This window comes from Athene noctua, chromosome 3, assembly GCF_965140245.1.
Source record: "Athene noctua chromosome 3, bAthNoc1.hap1.1, whole genome shotgun sequence".
NCBI lineage: Eukaryota > Metazoa > Chordata > Aves > Strigiformes > Strigidae > Athene > Athene noctua.
The window spans coordinates 17,310,183-17,330,320 of NC_134039.1; the positions used below are offsets into that span (position 1 = coordinate 17,310,183).

A 20,138-nucleotide genomic window follows, 5' to 3' on the forward strand; every position below is an offset into this window, starting at 1 on the left:
CTTAGTGAAATTTCCCCTACAAATCTAAAATAAGATGAACCTCATCTGAAGTAGTGCATCAGGTGGAGTGGAATTCCCTGAGGACTCTGCTGTTATTAAACCTGTGAATATTTTATTGTCCAGACAAGAGTTAGGTTTGTTTCAGTGAGTGCTAATTTTCTATGTGAAAAAGTATGATCAAAAGTGATAAAAGGGATTGAAAGAGATGATCAACTTTGTCAGAATCCAGAGGCTCTGCAGTTTTATCATACTTTTTTTTTTTTTTCCCCCAGCTGTGGGCTGGAATGTTTCAGTTCTGTCTCATAAAAGGTTTCTCTTTAGCTCTCTGGATAGCCTACAGGACACCAGCACTATGTTTTGTGTTGGATAATAGTAAGATTTAATGTTGTTTTATCTTCTAAGTGCAAGCTAGAGCTTCTGCATTGTTACTGCTACCAAGTTCTGAATTTTCATATTTCCCATATGGCAGTGGCCTTAGGAGTTTGATTGGATTTCAAGCCTTGATCACAATGGATAGCCTATGACAATAAATCTCATTCCATTGTCAGGAGCAAAACTGGTTTCTTTTTCTGAATTATTGGAATTGGACTGGAAAAGCAGCTCTAACATAAGCAAATGTTTCCATTTGTAGCCACGCCTGCCATGGATGTATTTAATGGATATTTACAACTCACCTAAATTTCCTTAGTATTGTATGTTTTTGACCATGAATTGAGTAGTCATTCTATAAAGTTACTTCACAGAACTGCCTAGTGAACTGTGCATGTTGATGTGCTTTCACTTTTAATGTATGAATTACTTGTCTTGTTCATGTCAATACAGCCTCAGCATCCGCGTGGGGGAACACCAACGTTCCCAGATTCACAGATATTTTTCCCAACCGTTCATGAACGGCCGGTGTCTTTCTCACCACCACCTGTCTGCCCGCCGAAGGTGGCAGTTGCTCAGCGGCGCAAGAGCACTTCATTTTTGGAAGCCCAAACTTGCCACTTCCAGCCATTGCTGAAGACTGGCCAGAGTTTAGTTCCACCTGGTGGTAGTCCCACCAATTGGACACCAGAGGCATTCGTTATGCTGGGCACAGCAGCTCAGAGAGTCGCTGGAGAGCCTCTGCATGTGCAAGTTAATCCTGTGTTTGAGCCAGCTCCTGTCCACAGTGACTATAGATCTGGACCAACACCTCCAGAGGATGCTCACTACAGAATGCATCCAGAAGCTGTATATTTGGTGGGCATGCACTACCCATCACAGGTATCGGAGCAGTATGATCAAGTAGCTTATAACTCTCATGTGACTGAACAACATTTGAAGCAGGTCTCTGAGTCAAACCATGGGCAAGGTGGTCCTCCACAAAGCTCTGTGTTCGACTTTCAGTCGGGGCAAACATACCTGGCAAGACATGTTCAGAACCTGAGGCTGGATTCTGGGATGGGTCCCCTTTCTCCATTATCCAGTGTTTCAGCTCCTCTGAGTGCAGATCCTGCTCAGATGACATTCCACCAGGTATTTGTTCCACACTCTGCCCCGGCTGTGCTCTCTCACAGTGGTGATGGCAGAGCGAGCTGTGTCTTTGAGTTCCATGTGCACACACCAACTTCTGCTTCAGCAGAAGGGGCAGTTTTACCCCAGAGGGTCTACAGAAGTCGCCGGGGCTCTATGGAGACCAGTCAAGAGGAATCCACTCAAGGCATAGGGTCGCATGGTCGGCTTCAGCCTGTGACAGAGGAGCAGTGTAACTATCTTGGTCCTGAGTTAGCAGGTCCCAGAGGGGGCTCTGCCAGGCGGAGCTGGCCAGAAGGAAGCCCAGAATACTCCAGTGATTCCTCACAGCTGACTTCCTCTGACACTGGCGATTTCCAGTCTCCTCCCCCTACAGGGGGTTCATCTTCTGCTTTTGGTTCAGACTTCTCATTGCCCATTGTTCAGCTGCCTCAGAAGGTATTGCAAGAGTCGCAGCTCTTCATCTGCTTCCCCCAGGGACCCTCGTCTCAGCAGGCCTTGTCCACCTCGCTTTCATCAGGACCACCTGCACTCTATCCTCAGGTTACAGGAGCAAACCCTTCCAGAATGTTTCTGCTTTATATAAGTCATACTGTGCACTGAAAGGGGAGCCTTGGTCTTAGACTTGCTCTATGTGGTTCTAAGTGTTAGCATTCATGGGGGTGTCTTTCCACCAAGTCAGTAGAATACTAGGATCCCTTTAACTTACCTGGTTGCAATGATAACGGGGTATCAGCAACCACTTGGTCTGTGTTCACCTTTGGCTGAAATATTGGTAGGGCTTTTGTGTTAAGGGTAACAGTCAGCATTCCTCTTGGGACTAGTTACTCTTGTGGCAAGAGATAGCTGCAGTACCAAACTGGCTTTTAAACAATGCGTTTAATGAAATATGCCTTTTCCACAGTTTGAATCAGCAGTGATAGTAAAATTGCTTTGTATTTTTGTTGCTGCTCCTTAGCTGTTTAATGAGAATGTGTTACATGAAGTTGAACTTTTGTAAGAATAATGTTTCATTAGACAACAACAAGATTAACTTGGTGACTTCAAAATGCAAGAGGTTTTTCTAGGCTTGGGGGAAGAAAGTGGGAAGAGGGAAATGGAAGTAGCTGTATTACTTATGTGTACACAGATTTGGAAATGTGCTTTCAGGATTGTTAAACGAGCTGAGTAGTAAATTTGTGGCACAAACAACTGTTGCTAATAGATATTGCTTCTTTATAAGCCTAGAATATGGTGTCCTTTTAAAAAGCAAAATTTGAGGCCTGAAGCTTAGTTTGGAGGTACATGTTTTATCAGCATATACGGTATTTGCACTTGCAGTAGTTAGTAACACATTTATACACTGTGACTGTGAGGTGTATGTGTATATACATTGTGTCTGCACTTGTAGTCTGAAACTTCTCATAAGATAATTGTGAAAAGAGAGGGTTACTTTAAGTAGACTTCTCTCTTACTCCTGTTCTTGGAATTAGGGGAGCTCTGACATTTTTGTTATTGGAGTATTAGCAACTTTGGGATTTGTGTGAAGGAACTGGAGGAGAATCTTTTTGCTTTTTGTGGTAAGATCAAAAACTAAATATTTAAGGCTTTCTGTATGAGATAATAAAGGTGTTTTATTAAAGCTGAAACAGCTTTAATCACTAGTGTAATAGATAGTTTCTGTGCTGTTGGAGAACTTGTGGAGTGACGCTGCTACTTGTGGAGTGAAGCTGGGGATTGCTTCTCAATAAACCACCTTTTGTTAAATGTCAGGAAGTGAATTCTGATGCATATAAAATATATCTGGAAAACACGATAAGGGTTTACAAATATTTTACAGACTATAAGTTCTGGGATCTTCATTAAAAGATCAGAATTTGAAGCACAAGCTGAGTCAACGTGAACAAATGTTACCAACAGTGGGATATAGCACATGTTTAGATCCTAGCTAAGGGCATCAAGCTTCTAAAACAGTAAAGAAAAAAATGGTTCTTTTCAAGCTTCTGTAATTAAAGTATATCATTTTAATAAAATTGTTCATAATAAACTTCTGCAAGCTGAATGATCAGAAATTAGGGAATTTTAGTAGATATTTCTGATATGATACATATGCACTAGATATGTTGCTTACATAGGTGGTTCACCGAAGTGGTGCGTGCTCAGGGAGCTCAACTGGAGGTCTTTGTCTAGTTGTCTCCCAGGAGTTGATAAATAAATAAAATTGCCACAAAAATAATAATGAAAATCCGTTCCATTTTCCTCTGCATCTTCCACATTCATTTGTATGCCACTCATCCATTTTTTTCATTGCTTATTCAAAAATTCTGTCTTAGCTAGAATGTGAACTCCCATATTCTTCAATATTTAATTCCTAGTAGTCTTTGAATTGTAGTAAGTCTAGAAATTATTCCTAGCTTGTATTTTGACATGCCACTCAAAGGGAACTCATGACATGTACGTGTACTGGGTACTTTGTTATTGGTCTAGAATTCTGTATATCTTTAATTTTTTTAACGGATAGTTTTATTTCTTTCTAGCCTCCTTGTATCCCCCCAACTAAGTGTGTTTAGAACACATGTAAAGGTAAAACTTAATGACTCTATTTCCAGTTACCATACCAAGACATTCTGCTCTTAAAGCATCATCAGTGGAAGAAGCAGCTGGTAGGCTGATCTGTCTCATGTTGAGGAGCATGTGGGTTGCAAAGACTTTCCATATTGGTTGTTTTGGAAGACTTAAAATGGAGTTTGGTACTTTCCAGATTGCTCTGCTTTGTTCTGGTTGTCGTAGTGGAAGCTGGCCAAAAGGACTGCTTGTCCAAAAGGAGAGCTAGAAACCTATTCCAACCAGATCATTCCAGGCAGAAATGATTTTAACTGCCTGCTGAAGAAATCATAGGGGTATTTTAAGCTGATTCTCTGTCTTTTTTTTTTTCTCTCCTCCAGACACAGGTGCAAGGCCAGTCAGCCTCAAGCAGTGCATCGGTGCCATCCCAGCCTACCCAACATACTCAGCAGGTGAGATCACAGTTCCTAAACCCAGGACTAAAATACTTTTAGTAATAGGATTTTGACTCTTTAAGAGCAACTGATTACCTCTGTCCCCCTTTAACCCATAGTTTTGGGCAAAAGCAAAATAATACTCTGGTATTTACCCAGTGTAACATGCGATGAGATTAACTTCACTGACTTTCTGAAATTTATTTTTAGAATCGTGTTAATGCTTTTTTCATATGTCTGTCATCCCCAAATTCCACCTGAGCTTGCAGTGGCAGCCCCATTCAATGGGAGGTGTGTCAGGATTTGCAAGTTAGACTGTTTAGAGAGGTGGATTTCATTCTTATTTCTTCTAACTGGAAATACTATCTTCTGCAACAATCTCTTCTCTTAACTGCCTTTTTTTTCCTTTATAGCATCTTAATTCTTGTTTTCACAGGTAAAATAATGCTGTTGCAAGATTTGGTGATGATAAAGGAGTTGTATTAGTAATGCTAATAAGTAATTGCTAAAGCTTAATTGACAGCATATTCAGAAGAATCACCGATGTCATTTAGGAGGAAGTAGAAAGTACAATTTAAATAGGATATGCTTTAAAAACTTCTGTGGGGGGAAAAATAGCTTCTGCCTCTTTTCCCTACTACAGAATGCACAGCAGCCAGCCTCTTCCCAACAGCCTGGACAATACCAGCTGCAGCAGCCATCAGTTTCTGCTGGCGCCACTCCCACACAAACTGTCTCTCAAACTCAAACTTCACAGATTATGCCAATGCCTCAGGCAGCAGCTGGGACACAGGTAAACAAATTCTTTCTAGCAGAAGATTTTTTTCTTCTTCACAGCTGGCAAATTCAACATGCTCCTCCTTTCACTTTTGTCATCTTTTCTAATGGTTCCAAAACATTCATCCAGATAATAGTATTCTTAGTGTACTACAACTGTCAGTTTTGTTGGAAAATGTGTTGGAAACCCTTTCTTTTACACGTGGCAGTCATGAGTAATTTGAGGGAGGGATAGCACTTCCATGCACAGAGATCTTTAAAATATCAAAAGTATCATGAGGCTTACTGATGAATGGTATATTATGAATGGATTTTGAGGAACTTGTGATTTCTCTGCTTCCCATACAATGTCTATCTTCTGCACCATTATGCGTGTAAAACATAATCACTTATTTAGGTAGTGAACCATAAGGACTGCCTTCTCCACTCTGTCATCTTTCTTAATCAGCTCTTCTCCTTTACTCCCTGGCCAAGAAGCTTCTGTTACTGAATAGTACTTCATTTTGGCTCATATCTCTATCTTGAACATGTGAGCCTTGATTTTGTTTTTAAAATTGTTGTTTTATTGCTTGTTCATCTAAACTGCCTTCCCAGTTGCATCATTCGCTGGCTTTAATTGACATATCCCCTGCCATTCTCTGAATGCTGGCACAGTGGCTTTTGATTCTCCATTGCTTTAGTCCCCATACTCAAAGCTGACAGATTTGTTGAAAGATTTGCACTTCTTTCCTGTAAGAAGGCAGGCTTGGCTCTGGGGACAGAGTTGAGGGGAATTTGATTCTGTTTATGCACAAGTCAGTGCTTCAGGGTATTGAAACGCTGCTCTTTCACCCTCTGTGGGTGTCTGTTTCAAGAGCCTGTTGAGTTCTTCAAGGGAAGTGTTGCAAAGTGAGGACCTTTTGGAACTCCAGCCAACTTCCCAGCCACTCTGCCAACTGTGCTCCCTACCCACTTTAACAGAGTGCTGTAACTTGAATAATTCTATCTTTGACTAATGTGTAAAAACTCTGCTTTCTGCAGCCCTGCTTTAAAAAAAAAAAATCTATCTCTATTTTCTTTACCTCCCCAGCTTCCTGTTTCCCAACCAGTGTCGATCATCCAAGGCGAGCCTCAATTACCTGTTGCAGCACCTTCTCTCCCTCAGCCTTCAGTTGCCCCATCAGTCCCCATTGGCTCTCATTTTCTACCTGTGGGACAGCCCTTGCCAACTTCTATGGTTCCCCAGTTCTCAGTCTCTCAGTTGCCTGTAGCAGCTCCTCATGTGTCAGTGGCTCAGCCAGGTTTCCAGTCACTGCCCATTTCAATGGCAGCTGGCATGAATCAGCCATTGCTCACACTGGCAACATCTGCTGCGGCAACTGCTGTCCCTGTAGGATCAACTGTTGTCCCTAGCCAGCTTCCCACTCTGATGCAGCCTCTGGCTCAGTTGCCCAGCCAGGTTCTCCCGCAGCTCCTGCAGCCGGCTGTCCAGTCCGTGGGATTGCCAGTCAGCATTGGACAAGCTGCTGAAGCTTCACTTCCTGCTGGAGATGCTCTTTACCAGGTATTGTTGCAAGCCAGCAGAGCTATTCTCCACATTTTTACCTGTTCCTCTAAAGTACCAGACTTGAACTGTGTGCCCTGGCCAACCCACTTCTTATAAGAGAGCCATTAAGCCACCAAGATGAATTCTGTTGTGTGGTAAAAGACCATTTTAAGGAGGGGGTAAAAAAAAAGTCCTTGGACACTCTGGTGTTTTGAGCTTTTCATATTTGGCAATGGAATTTGTCTAAAATGACAAAATTATAGTGCAGGACTTTGTTCAACGACTGTTTGAAAGAGGACAGCTATATATCCAAGAGATTTGTCAATGTGGGGGGAAAAAAAACCCCTAATTTTAAAAATGGGAGATGTGTGTTGGAAAGAAAATCAACAACAGCATATTCAGCAATATCAGCATTTCATTCCAAGTCTGGGGAGGGGTGGGAAATGGATTTTATAGAAATAAGACAGCATGGATCTTGAACATGACGTAAGTACCTGATGCTAGTTGTGAAATGTTGGACTGGTGGTCATGGGCTGCTTCAGCTACTTTGTGTGATCACTGTAAAAATGGCAATCTGAGTAGTGACTAAAACAGTGACTCAGCATATGACTGTTCTTCTAGAACAAAAATTGTATAGATGTAGAAATACCTGCACTGGGATTATAAGGGTTGCTGTAGAAGAGCAAGTGTGTAGGAATATTCCTTGGTTCCTGGGTCAGTTTATTATGAGAGAATGGGAAGAACACAAGAGCATTTTTGCTGTTACTCTCAAGAATCAGCAGCAGTTGCTTAACATCACCTGATGTTGTAGTTGTTCAGCCTGAAAATTCTTCAAACTCATTTCAAGTTTCAGGCCTTAAAATATTAAGCCAACTAGGCAACTGTGAGAGTTGGGAGATGAAGGTTGTTTTGCCTAAGACTTGGAACTTGGAGTGGGAATTTGCTTGTTCAAGCATGGTGTCTTGCAAGCTGAGTTTTGGCTATGTGAGCAGTTTGCATCTCTGGGAAGATTTTGGGAGTGCTTGAACGAGTACAGAAGGTTGGAACATGCCCCTGAAACTGATACTTTTTTTAAACTTTGGTTTCCTTATTAACTCTGACATTCACTAACTTGGCTCCCTCGTTTCTATTACAGGGCTTCCCATCTCGGCTGCCGCCTCAGTACCCAGGGGACTCGAATGTTGGACCTTCCTCTGCTGTGGCCTCTGTTAGCATTCCTTCTGCTGTGCTGTCCCCTCCCTTACCCACAGATGCAATGGCTCAGCCGGGCTATCTTGCTCCTGTTGTGCAGCCGTATGTGGAGCAGAATGTTTTAGTTCCCATGGGCACCCTAGGAGGACAGGTTCAAGTGCCCCAGCCTACAGTGAGTTTATCACAACAGGCCTCATCTGCCTCCTCACAGCAAGCAGTTTTGGAGGTAAATATGTTGAATATACATAACAATACCTTTAGGGTGTTTGAATTGTACAACAGTATGTCTGTGGGGAACTAATCCCTCCCATGCTTGTCTTCGGTTGGAAATTAATATTTCAAATGACCTTTTTCTTACAGCAGAATGTCATGCCAATGTGGGGACCTTGTTGTCACTGGCTGTTCTGTTGGGAAGTGAGTGTGCGTCCTGCAGGCAAAATCCTGTTAACACTTCACTTCTTGCTAGTACTGTAGAACATTTTTGCCATATCAAAGACAAACTGCAACTGATAGCCTTTCAGAATCTCGTTATGCCTATTCCCTGCAGCATTCTTGCTAGGGAGAATTTGAATTGTCTTTGTGTTCTGCATTGGCTTGCCTTTTGCACATTCTGTTAGTAAGACTGTGGCTGCATGGCAAACTGTAGTGACACGTAGAAGTAGAAAGGATGGCTGATTTCCTTTCCCCACCCCTTCCCAGATGATCGTTTGCTTCACTGCAGTTTGCTTTAGAATCTTTTGTAAATTAGAGCTGTCTAGATGCCAGCTGTTTGAAGTTCTAAAACAGTCATGCTTGTAGCTTTACAACTGATTTGGGAGAAAACATTGAAGACTACTGGATTACATGAAGAAGAATGGTATTTTCTTGGGGGTTTCTTGATGTAGATGTCTATCCGTAGGGCACTCCGGGAGTCTCACAGACTGCTCCTTCAGAAACTCTTCCAGCAACGCAGCCTGCTCAGTCTACCCCTTTGGCTTCCTCTATGGATAGGTAAGCATTGTGTGCTTTTCACCAAACTGAAGTTCAATTTCATGTGTTAGATTATTCTTCCTTGGGTGATCTGGTGATCTTAGGTGTCTCTTCACTATGAGTGTGTTCTTGAGGATGTGAGGAAATAAACTTCTTAAAAGAAAAATAGGTTTATGACAGGTGGAGTAGGTTTTGGTTTCCAGCAGGGTATGGAGGAAGTAAATAGGATTGTGTATAGTGATTTAACTTCTAATCCTTTTTTATCTGTTAGTTCAATGTATCATAAGGATGTTATTCTGTCCTTTTGGCACTTAAAAAGAATTCAAACTCCACATAACTTGAAAACATATTTAGAAGATGTATTTGTACAGCTCAGCTTGCAGGAGATACGTACCTAAATGATTACTATTAGAATTGCTATTCAAAGGAAATATAAGTGTTGACAGGACTCTTCTCCCCTGCCTTGTGATTGACAGACATCTACTGCTATCCAGAAGAAAATACCACCTTGTAGGGTAAACTGTATTGTTGCAGTTATGGAGTGCATGGGTACTAATGTAAAGTTGCCTTTTTTTAGTGCACATTCTGATGTTGCTTCAGGATTGAGTGATGGCAATGAGAATGTTCCAGCTTCTAGTGGAAGGCACGAAGGGAGGACTACTAAGCGTCATATGCGGAGGTCTGTCCGCAGTCGCTCTCGCCATGAGAAGACTGCTAGGCCAAAACTGAGAATTCTAAATGTGAGTATTTTTTATTTTAGTGACAGTTTGGTAGTGATGATACCTTTTTCGAGCTTAAAAAAGTTTCTTTTCTTTTGAGGAAGGCATGTCTTCTGCTGTCTTGTTCCCTTCGAGCACACAAGCTATCCAGTGTACTGACTTCTGGAGTCAGTGTTCCTAATGTCATCTATTAAGAGCTTTTTGGAACATTAGATATGGCAAATGGGTTTGCTTAGCCACCAATGATTCCACAGACTATTCCAGAATATTTGATGTATCCTCAGAAAAAAATGATGCTGTAGATGGCACTTTAGACTGGAAAGAGAGAATGTGATTTTTAGACCACTGTTTGTATTAGACCAGTACCATTGGTTTGTCTCAGGTTTAAAGCACAACTTTCAGATTTTCATGCTTTCTGTTTGAACTATTGTTTTATTTTCTGTAGGTTTCAAATAAAGGTGATCGGGTAGTGGAATGCCAGCTAGAGACACACAATCGGAAAATGGTTACTTTCAAATTTGATTTGGATGGTGACAACCCTGAGGAAATAGCTTCAATTATGGTAAAATATATTTTAGAGATGAAGAATTGAATGCAGTCTTAATCACAGTAGTTATGTAAGCAATCTTAATTTTTCACTTGTGTTTCAGAATTGTTCTTCCACTAGCATGGCGTAATGCTCACCTTATTGGTACACAAGCATAACTAGAAGCTCCAGGCACAGTGGTATACCAAATTGACAGTTAAAGCTGTGTGCTCAGTTCTCCTGAAAATTTGCATCAGTCTTTACATTAGAATCTTGGTTTTATCAAGTAAATGTGTTTTTGTTTGTTTGCAAAAAAAAAACAAAACAACTTTCTGTAAATGCCAGCTTGAAGTTCTGTTTGCTTTTCTAAGAGCAACCATTTCTAGATCTTTGAAACTTACAATTAAGCTTTGAGTTTTTTGCCACTGTTCTCAATTTAAATGGCAAGATTCTGGCTCTAAAGTAAAGAATGTGAATCACTTTCTAGTTTCTGAAAGTCAGTAAAGACTGATGCTGCTTTTGACTTTCTCAAAGGAAAAAACCTCTTCATTCAATTTATAATGGCCAAGCATAGGAAAGAGCTTGCCCTGCAGAGGTGTGTTTAAATGAGAGTACTGTGTATCATGAAATAGAAACACCCCACTTTTTTTTTTTTTTTTAATTTAAACTTGTATTCTTGTGCTGGTACAATCTGAATGAAACTGAGACACTAAAAGTGTTACTGAAGTGAGGGGGTATGACAGAAAGCAACATCTTTTGCCAGCTTCCTGGATACCTGCGCAGTGTTCATCTTTTAGCTTAGAGAGCTTGCAGAATCATAGGTATTGTGCTGGGTTCGTACCTGTCAAAAAGAAGAAGCAAAGCAGTGACATGGGAGAAATGATCTCTTTGCCACTAATGGCTTTTGAGAAAGAGGAAGAAGTTGATTCTTGGCTGTATACACATATTGGCAGTGTAACCACATCAATAACATGAAGTGTTAAGGAATAGGGAGAGAATACACAGATTTTGCCTCAAAGCTGAAGTGATCATTTGGAAGTATAAGAGTTATGGTTGATTTAAAAAAAACAGACCAAGCAAAAAACAGCACTCACCCACCACAAACAACAAAACCCACAAATATGAGATAAGTAGAAACAAAGCATGTGAACTGTACATCCAAAATGCAGTCACATAGTTACACGTGTGCAACCTAATTTAAACAACTCAATATGGAATTTTGTGCTCATTGGTTTCGTGTTGAATATTGAGGAAATTTTTGATTGTAAGACTTTCTGCTTTCCTTTTAATAAGGATACTATAAGGTGTACTCCATATATGTATCTGTCACTGCTCAAAGCACTGAAGGTTTCTTTAAGTAGTAAGTATTCTGCATTGCAAAGGCTGATAGAAGCACATCATGCTTGTCTTCCCTTTTAATGAACCAGTAACACCAAAAGTAAATTATGGTTATTGTTTTGAAATAATTGGTGGAAAATTATCGTTGTTCTCTTTACAGGTGCAGAATGAGTTTATTTTAGCAACCGAGAGAGACTCATTTGTAGAACAGGTACGAGAGATTATTGAGAAAGCAGATGAAATGCTAAGTGAAGATGCAAATGTGGAGCCAGAAGGTGATCAGGGTTTGGAAAGTATGCAGACAAAAGATGATGGCTTCTTTCCAGGGTCACAGGTATGTAAAGGACAGATTGCCTTAGATATTTGTGTTTTCCATTTTGGGTGGTTTTGTGAGTAGAGCTAGCTAGAAACTGAAACTTTCTTTTATGAGAAATATCAAAGCTTAATAATTAAATGAAAAGACAAACAGAGAAAGTTCCATATCATATTCTTGCTTTTTAACTTCTGAAGCTGCTGAATCTCCTAAAAGTCCAATAAACAGATAATCTTAAATGATGAGGCTTCTTGGATTTGAGGTTATTGTGAGGTAGGACACTAAAATTCGCAGCCCTGTGCTGCTCACTAAACACTGAGATCCTGGACTCAGGCTCTCTACTCAGTGAGAGCTACTAAAGAGATTGAATAGCTCAGTTAGGAAACACAGGTTTTGAAACTGGTTGCTGGGAATAAGGAGGAGTGACATTTCCTGAATCTCCGCCTTATTTCCACCCAGAATGAGTTTGAAACATCCATTTATCTGCAGAATGTTTAAGGAAATCAGTTGGACTGCCTGTTAACAAAAGAGTGCTTACATCAATTTGTTATATTGATGGTCACTAAGCTGAGATGCTCTAAAAGCACTGTAGCTGACATTTACCCGGGCAGAATTCAACTAGCTTGGTAATGGTGCTTGGGTCCAAGGTACTGCTTACCTTAAATGCCCACATTTCAGTAAGCTAGCATTTTAAGAACTATCTTGTGGGTTTCTGTTTCAGAATAGAACTTTAAATTTTATCTTACTTTACAGAAATTAGAGTTCAAACAGCCAGATCCTACATCTTCCATGCCACAAAGAATAGGTGAGTCTTTTGTGATTTTTTTCAACAGTTACCCTTTTCTGTTTCAGCGGATGGGTGCAGCCAAGTTTTTATTTTGTATGATGGAGTGCACATTCCATATTGCAGGTTATGTATTTAGTTGCAATCATATATCACTAAACATCTAACTTCTTTCTGTTTAGGGGTTCCTCCTAGCTCCTTTACCCAGGTTGTCCATTCTGCAGGAAGACGGTTTATTGTCAGCCCTGTCCCTGAGAGTCGGTTAAAAGAACAGGGCTTTTTCACATCTGCTGTTCCTGGAGGAAAAGAAACTCCAGATATAGGTAAGTTATCCAAATTCTTTAAATCTGATGGCTAGGACATGTTCATCAGAACTGGGAAGTTTAACTAAACTGTTCCTAAAGACCTCTTAAAGTACTTACAGAAGTAAGGAACTGTCTGTGCTGGTAAGAAGTGAGTATAATTTGGGTGGTACTATGCACAATTCTCAGGGGGGAAAAAAAAGCTGATGGGCTGTCTGCAAGACTCTGAAACCTTAATTCTGTATTTTAATATAAGCCTGGATTTGTAACTTTTTTTATTATGCAGAGGGGTAAATGTGATCTTAGTCTAGCAACAGACAATAATACTGTAATGAACTTTTCCAGGTTGACGGACATTTTTCTGTTCTTCCAGTTGCTGCATCTCCACTACATGGTCCTGGAATGAATCTCTCCCACTCAGCATCATCACTGAGCTTGCAGCAAGCTTTCTCTGAGATGGGGCATGCTCAAATGACAGAAGGACCTAGTACAGCTCCTCCAGTGTTCAATCAAACAGTTCCACCATTTCCATCCGCACTTTCTTCTATGGCGGGCAGTGGTGCACCTCCCACATCTGTGGCTGCTTCTTCAATATCTGTTCCCTCCAGCACAGGTGTTTCTCTTCCAGGATCTGTTACTTTGCCTTCAGAAAGTGCAGCTGTTGGAGTTGCACCAAGTGCAAGTGTGCCAAGCTCTATTTCTCCACCTCCAGCCTCACAATCTGGACAGCAATTGACTGGTGTCGCTTCCAGTGTGAGCGCCCCTGCTTCTTTCTCCTTACCCACCACATCCCAGCCTGCTCAACCAGTAACTGGAGACATTGCCCCCAGTATCAGCACACCGTCGTCTTTGGCACTGCCATCTACCCAGGTTCCTGGTGTCACTGGTCTTGGTGGTGTTGCACCACCTGTGACATCTCAGTCTACTCCTCAGATTGGAAGTAGTATGGCAGCACCACAGACATCTATTGCCCTGTCTCTGACTCAGAATGTGGCTTTGCAGCTTCCTCAGCTTAGTAGCAGTGGCTCTGTCTCCAATCTGGCAGAAACAATAGTTGTAAGTGCTCCACAGTCACTACCTGAGAGTGGGCAGTCTGTGGATAAATCACAGCTCTGCAGTGCAGCTGGCTTGTCTCTTCCAATCTCTGCATCTTTATCATCCTCAGTAGCAACAAGCATATGTGGTTCAGTTACTCAGCCAGTGATACACCCCTTACTTGTCCCATCAGGAATTACATCAACACCTGTCCTACCCCAGATTCCAGGTGCAACACCCGTGTTGCCCCAGGTTCCCTTACCTGGTGTCTTACCACAACCAGTCACTAACCTGCCTGCAGTACAGCAGACTTTGATACACAGCCAGCCTCAGCCAGCTCTGTTACCCAATCAGCCTCATACTCACTGTCTGGAGGCTGATGCTGATGCTCAGTCTAAAGCTCCTGGTATTGATGATATAAAGACCCTGGAAGAAAAACTACGGTCTCTCTTCAGTGAGCATGGTAACGTGGGAACAGCACATCCATCAGTATCTCTGGAGACATCGCTGGTAATGGAAACTACAGTTATTCCTGGGGTACCAACCACTGTTGTTGCACCAACTAAACCCCTGACATCCATTAGCACTTGTATACCTCCAAGCAGTTTGCCTCTTGGACCAACTGGCTTGCCAGTGCTGACACCAGTTGCCACTCCTGGGCAAGTGATCACCCCAGTCAGTTATATTTCGGCATCAAGCAGCATTGCAACAGCAGTAGTGAAACCAGGGACCTCTCCTTCAAAGCCCCCTCTTAGCAGGGTACCGGTAAGAAATGCAACATTTGTGTGAATATTCAAGTATTGTAGGAAACAGCTGCCTTGAGCAGAATCCTTTTTATAAAGCAAAATATTTATTCAGGCAGAGGTGTCTTCATTTAATATAATATTGAAAGTTTTATGCTCTGGTTGTTTGTGTCCCAAGAGGTGTTTTGTTTTGTCTGTATTGGGGGAAAAAAGTCCAATTCTATGTTGTGCTTCTGAGAGAGCTCTCTAGTGCCACTGTTAATTTTTCCTACTTCTAAACTACAAAGAATGAGGCAACTGTGGTTTGTTTTTTTTTGTGGGGTTTTGGTGTTGTTTTTTCAAATAGAATTTGGAAGGCTTGTTTTAAATAGGTTTTTATTTTGTACGTGATCATGAGAATGAGACGGGGTGGTTGTATGTTTCACAAAGTAGTCAGGATAGCTTAGCTTTGCTTCTTAGCATTAGCCTGTTCCTTGATGGCAAGGGTAAACCTGACTGAAAGTTTCAATTTTTTTTTTTAAAAATCCTCTGCTGCTTATGTGGTGCCTTGGGTGTGCTTTCCTTCCAAATGTTAGATTTGTGAAAGCAGAATTTTAGAATTTTCAAAGATGCCTTAAAACAAACTTTTTTGTTTGCTTACTGAATTGTGTTCTTCAAACGCTTTCATAAAGAGACAGTGATGACTTATAGTAAAAACTTGAGATGTGTTGTGGATGATAATACCTGCTCACTAACCAGATGTATCAATATGTGAAATTAGACTGTATATTTTCTTTTAAATGGCTCCCTTTGTTGGGAGACAGTGCATTTCAATATTTTTAAGCTATTGGTAGCCCTTTCCTTTTCAAAGTTAAATGTAAATAAGTTGAAGAAACTTTCAGGTGTTTAACAAGCCAAATATCTTAATACTCGCTTCTTTTTGTTTCTGTAATGTTCTTTTCCACTCACCAACACTTTGTGTTGGCCTTTAGCCAGCCCTGCTGTCAACCAGTTTCAGGCCATTCAAATTGAGCTGATGCTCCTAGCATCTCCATTCATTAGTAGTCTTTCCCTTGTACTCTTTGTATTCAAACAAAGTAGAAAATTTTTGCCATAGAGGAGCAGGAATATGTGCTAAGGAAGTTGGGAAGGAAGTCTAAACAGAGGTATTAATTTATATTGAAATGAAGTTGACAATTAGAAAAGAAAGATTAGAAAATAATAAAAATTGATATTGGATCAGGAACAGTTGGAACAGTTGGAGCAGTTAGAAACCTGCTAATTGCAAACCTGTAATTGAAAAGGGTTGGGTTTAAATGTATTAAATGTTTGGGGTTTTTGTTTGTCAGTTGTGGAAAAACTACCTCTTCTCTGAAGTTTCCACTTATAAATTAGTCTGGTTTTCTACAAAGCTTAATTTTAGTTTCACTTTCTGTGTTGTTTTTGAGCTTTAAGGAGCTTATTACATTAGTTTTCTGGGTTTTACTAAACTCTGCGTGTTAGCATTTTATTTTTTTAGGGCCAACCTGTTAACCTGGGCAGTTAAATGTGTTTAGACTTGTCATGTGTATTTATTTAAAGTATGCTCTGCCTCTTACTTATAAACTAAATGATTAACTTACCACAGCTTAATTCATCGTTTCTCAGAATAGGTAACATCCATGTGTATGTGCCTAGTGCACAGAAAAGCTGGGGTAATGCAACTTGACAGTTCCTGCTGAAATGTTTTGGGGAGGATAGATAATTATGGAGTGTATCTTCACCGGGCAGTTATTACTGCAGTTTGAACCATTAGTTAAGATGTGGTAATGTGACTGCAAGCTAGAACTGGTTCTGCTTGTTGAGGACTGGAGTAGACTTTGGGCCAGTTACCCATATCCAGCAGTGCTCACTGTCGCACAAGGGAAGCCAGCTGACCAATGCTATAACTCATAAGGCTATCATGTTTCTCAGACTTTAAAGGCATGGTCAAGCCTCAAGATTACAGCTGAGAATAAGAATTCCAAATTGTGTAATGGATCGCTTAATTCCTAGAACTTGCCACTTGCCTAACAATGGAAATAACTAACAGGAATGTGCTATCTGACTTGGCGAGGAGGCTTTGATGCCTCCTTCTAACCTTTCCAGTCTCTCTAACCTCTTCCACATAACCTGGGTGACTTCCCCCTTACCCAGTTGCATGGCCTAGTCATCTTCTGTGGGTCATCAACACCCTTCAGGTTCAAAAAAAGTGATGGATCAAGAGATTGGTGTAAGAGGTCTATAAATCTGCTTCCCGACAAGTGGAGACATCCTCAGGCATGACAGTTCCTGTTCTCAAGTCATGTTGCTTGGAACAGTTTGCCAGAAGCACACAGTTTACTGTTGCTAATGGGCAGTTAACGTTGATCTGTTGTAAGGAGATTGAATGCATTCTTGCACCCTTTTATAAATGAAGCTTCTTGGAAACTTAATTACTTTTTGGAAGAATTATTGTAGCCTTCTTGCAGACTTGAAAATAAATATTGCCAAGATACTTTGCTCCTGGACACAGCAGCTTGTTTAAATTGGAAATTGTAGCTGCTCAAAAATAATCTGGATTAAAAAATAAAACAAAAGCAAACAAACAACTTCCCCTAACTTTGTTGCAGAAGACCCTAAAGACTCTGCTAACTCTTCAGGAAGGAAGTCTCTACAGAAGAAAGTGTTGAGGCTTCTGTTGTATGACATGACTGACTGTAGCTTGGTATCTGATCCTTCTGTTGTTCCATGTCTGATGGACTCGCGTTTCCTCTTCGTTATCCATAGGTGCTACCAGTAGGTTCTGAACTTCCGGCTGGCACTCCATCCAGTGAGCCGCTGCCACCTTTTCCAGGACCTTCACTAACTCAGGTGCTACATGACTTGGCAGATTTTATCTGCTGCTTTTCCTTTCAAAGAGCATGTTTCGATTAAACTCTCCATTGCATGTTATTAATGTCTTTGGTTTTCTTTTCTTTTGATCGAGTAACTCCTTTTGTGTAACTGTAGCAGTACAGAGTCACTTCAGCACTGGATGTGTAGCTTGCCCTTTGGAATGCTGTACCCAGTGTCTGAAGTACAGGAACAATTGATCAGGCTTGGGGTTTTTTAGTGTATTAACCTGAACTTTAGAGGGTGGGTTTTTTTAAACGTAGCACAGGTGAATGTGTGCATAAAACTTGAACCTGGTTTCTTCTTAAAAAAGGTATAGTTACAAAATACTAGTTATTTAGGGAAGCAGCATATACTGCAGTTAAATTTTAATGAAAATGGGAAGTTGATGGCTTTGCAAATTATTGTTTTGTTTTTCTGCGGTTATTACTACACTCTGATTTTACTAGGCTTTCAGATTTGCAAAAGGTATTTGAAGCTTCTGATCATAAACTTGAGTTGAAATGTAACAGCAACTTCCCTTGCTCAGGTTCTGTTCTTGTATGCAATAGTTAGCTTGGATATTTTGTATGTAAATAGGACAGGTGATCAGCTCAAGATCACAGACTAAATCTGTCTTCTCTTCTGTTTAAAAATTAGAAAAAAATCCTCTGTAACTGAAAGAACTGTATTAAGACAAAACTTTTATGTATCTTCTAAATGCTGTGCAATGAGCTGTACCATGGGAACACTACAATATGCCAAGAAAAGCTGAAAAAATAACTAAACACACCCATGACACCATGAGATGGTTGTGCTACTTTTGAAAAAGTTTGTGAATAAACACAAAGATGGCTTTCTATAGTATTCTATTAAAGTACACTCGGCACAGAATTATCACCCCAATTTTATATTCAAGCCTGTAAACAAGATATGATTCAAGTGGATACCTAGTGGTGACTACATAAGGCTTAGAGTAATTTTGTCTTAAATCTAGTGCTTCCTGTGTACATGTGCTTCTTATAGTATTAACCTCTTCCACTTGTGGCTCATGTCCACAGTGAATAGTTTTAGAATGTATATCCAAAATTTATGCTTGAATTGAGGTCTGTCCTTTTATGGAATGGAATTATTGACTTAAATCCTAACTATAATTTTAAAGTAATTCTAATAAAGTAGCTACAGTATGAAAATTTGTACAATACTTATTAGTATTAGGGCCTGATTTCTTTTTTGTTCTCTTGACACTGAGAATTTGCATGAAGACTGAGCTAATGATAAAGTTTTCTCCATAATACTCTGGTAACATTCTCCTCATCTCATGTGATGGAGCTTTTGAATTCAAGTTTCACCTGTGGAAGGGAATTTAAAACAAACTATTAAGGAAGAAAGAATTAAAATTACTTTTTTTGGGGGGATTTATGGTAGCTTGATGAACTTCTATCTGAAAGGATTTAAGCTGACTCATACAAAGGAATAGTGTTAGAAAATCACAAATTTAAACTGTGCTAAGGCAACTTTGGTTAATGAACTGCCGTGGTTCATGTTCTTACAGCTAAAACTGTAAAAACTGATTTTCATGTAGTAGGGTACTGATCTTCAAAGATACCACTGGAAGAGTATTGCCATTTCTGTCTTTCAAATGTGAGAGCCATGGTATTATCTTGTTCTAAAGACATGAGTAGAGTTGAGCAGCAGGTCATGTTAGCTGTTTTCGTGTGGTTTTGTTGGTTATGACATTAGTAGTCCCTTTTTAACTATTGCAGCTTTTTTTCCTCTAGTGTTCTTTGTGCGGAAGCTCTGTCTTTATTCAGCAGTTTCTCTAATTCTCCCAGTAAATATCATTAATTCGTGATCTCTTAAGAATATCTCTTAGAGTTTACGTAGAGTATGTCCTGGAGGTTAGAATGGAAACAGTCTAGTGGAACTAACTTACATCCTGTCTATTCCTGCTCTTCCACCTTCTTGGTTTTCAAATAATGGAGCAAATGCAAATCAGTGATGTTAATCAAGGAGTCCCCACAGATGGCCTCTGTGTCTGGAACTACTTCTTGGTTGTCTCTTTTTTTTTTAATTAAAGCATGTTTAAATCTTTTGTAAGCAGTGAGAATCATTCCACTACTTGGAAAGTATTATTCTGTGTGAAAAGGCAGAAATTTGTACTCTTTATGTAAGAAAACTATGAAAGTGAACATATGGCTCTTGAAACCTGTCATGAAAGGACTGCTGCTGTATTTGGTTTTATGCAGTTTGTTTCTAGCAGACTGAATGAGGGCCATATTCCTGCTCTGTGAGTAAGCAGGAAATGGGTATCTTTAGCCTCCAAACTGAGCAAGAAGCTGAATGACTTATGCAGAGCTGTAAGATGGTAGAGTTAACAAGCAACACATTTTTTCCCTTCGGCTTCTGGAGGCACTGCCTGGTTTGTGCCTTTCAGCCAATTCTTCCTGAAGTATGGTTTTGCTGAAGAAGGGACTACAGTCTGATAATTCTTATCTGCATTTTTACCATGAGCAAGGGTGGCAAACGGATCTGGAGGCAGCTAATTAAAATCAGTCACGCTGAGTTCATAGTTCCTTTTATTGTCA

At 40.4% G+C, this 20,138-nt stretch overlaps 1 protein-coding gene across 1 annotated transcript in view; it reads left to right on the forward strand.

Moving 5' to 3' along the window:
- WNK1 (WNK lysine deficient protein kinase 1) overlaps window positions 1–20,138 on the forward strand; it is a 104,976-nt gene that overhangs the window by 66,331 nt on the left and 18,507 nt on the right. Inside the window, 13 exon segments of the mRNA XM_074902121.1 lie at window positions 823–2,043; window positions 4,425–4,496; window positions 5,122–5,271; window positions 6,325–6,798; window positions 7,916–8,197; window positions 8,870–8,961; window positions 9,518–9,680; window positions 10,105–10,221; window positions 11,684–11,857; window positions 12,590–12,641; window positions 12,803–12,943; window positions 13,296–14,722; window positions 17,467–17,550. Of these exon segments, the coding sequence (XP_074758222.1) occupies window positions 823–2,043; window positions 4,425–4,496; window positions 5,122–5,271; window positions 6,325–6,798; window positions 7,916–8,197; window positions 8,870–8,961; window positions 9,518–9,680; window positions 10,105–10,221; window positions 11,684–11,857; window positions 12,590–12,641; window positions 12,803–12,943; window positions 13,296–14,722; window positions 17,467–17,550 (4,449 nt within the window).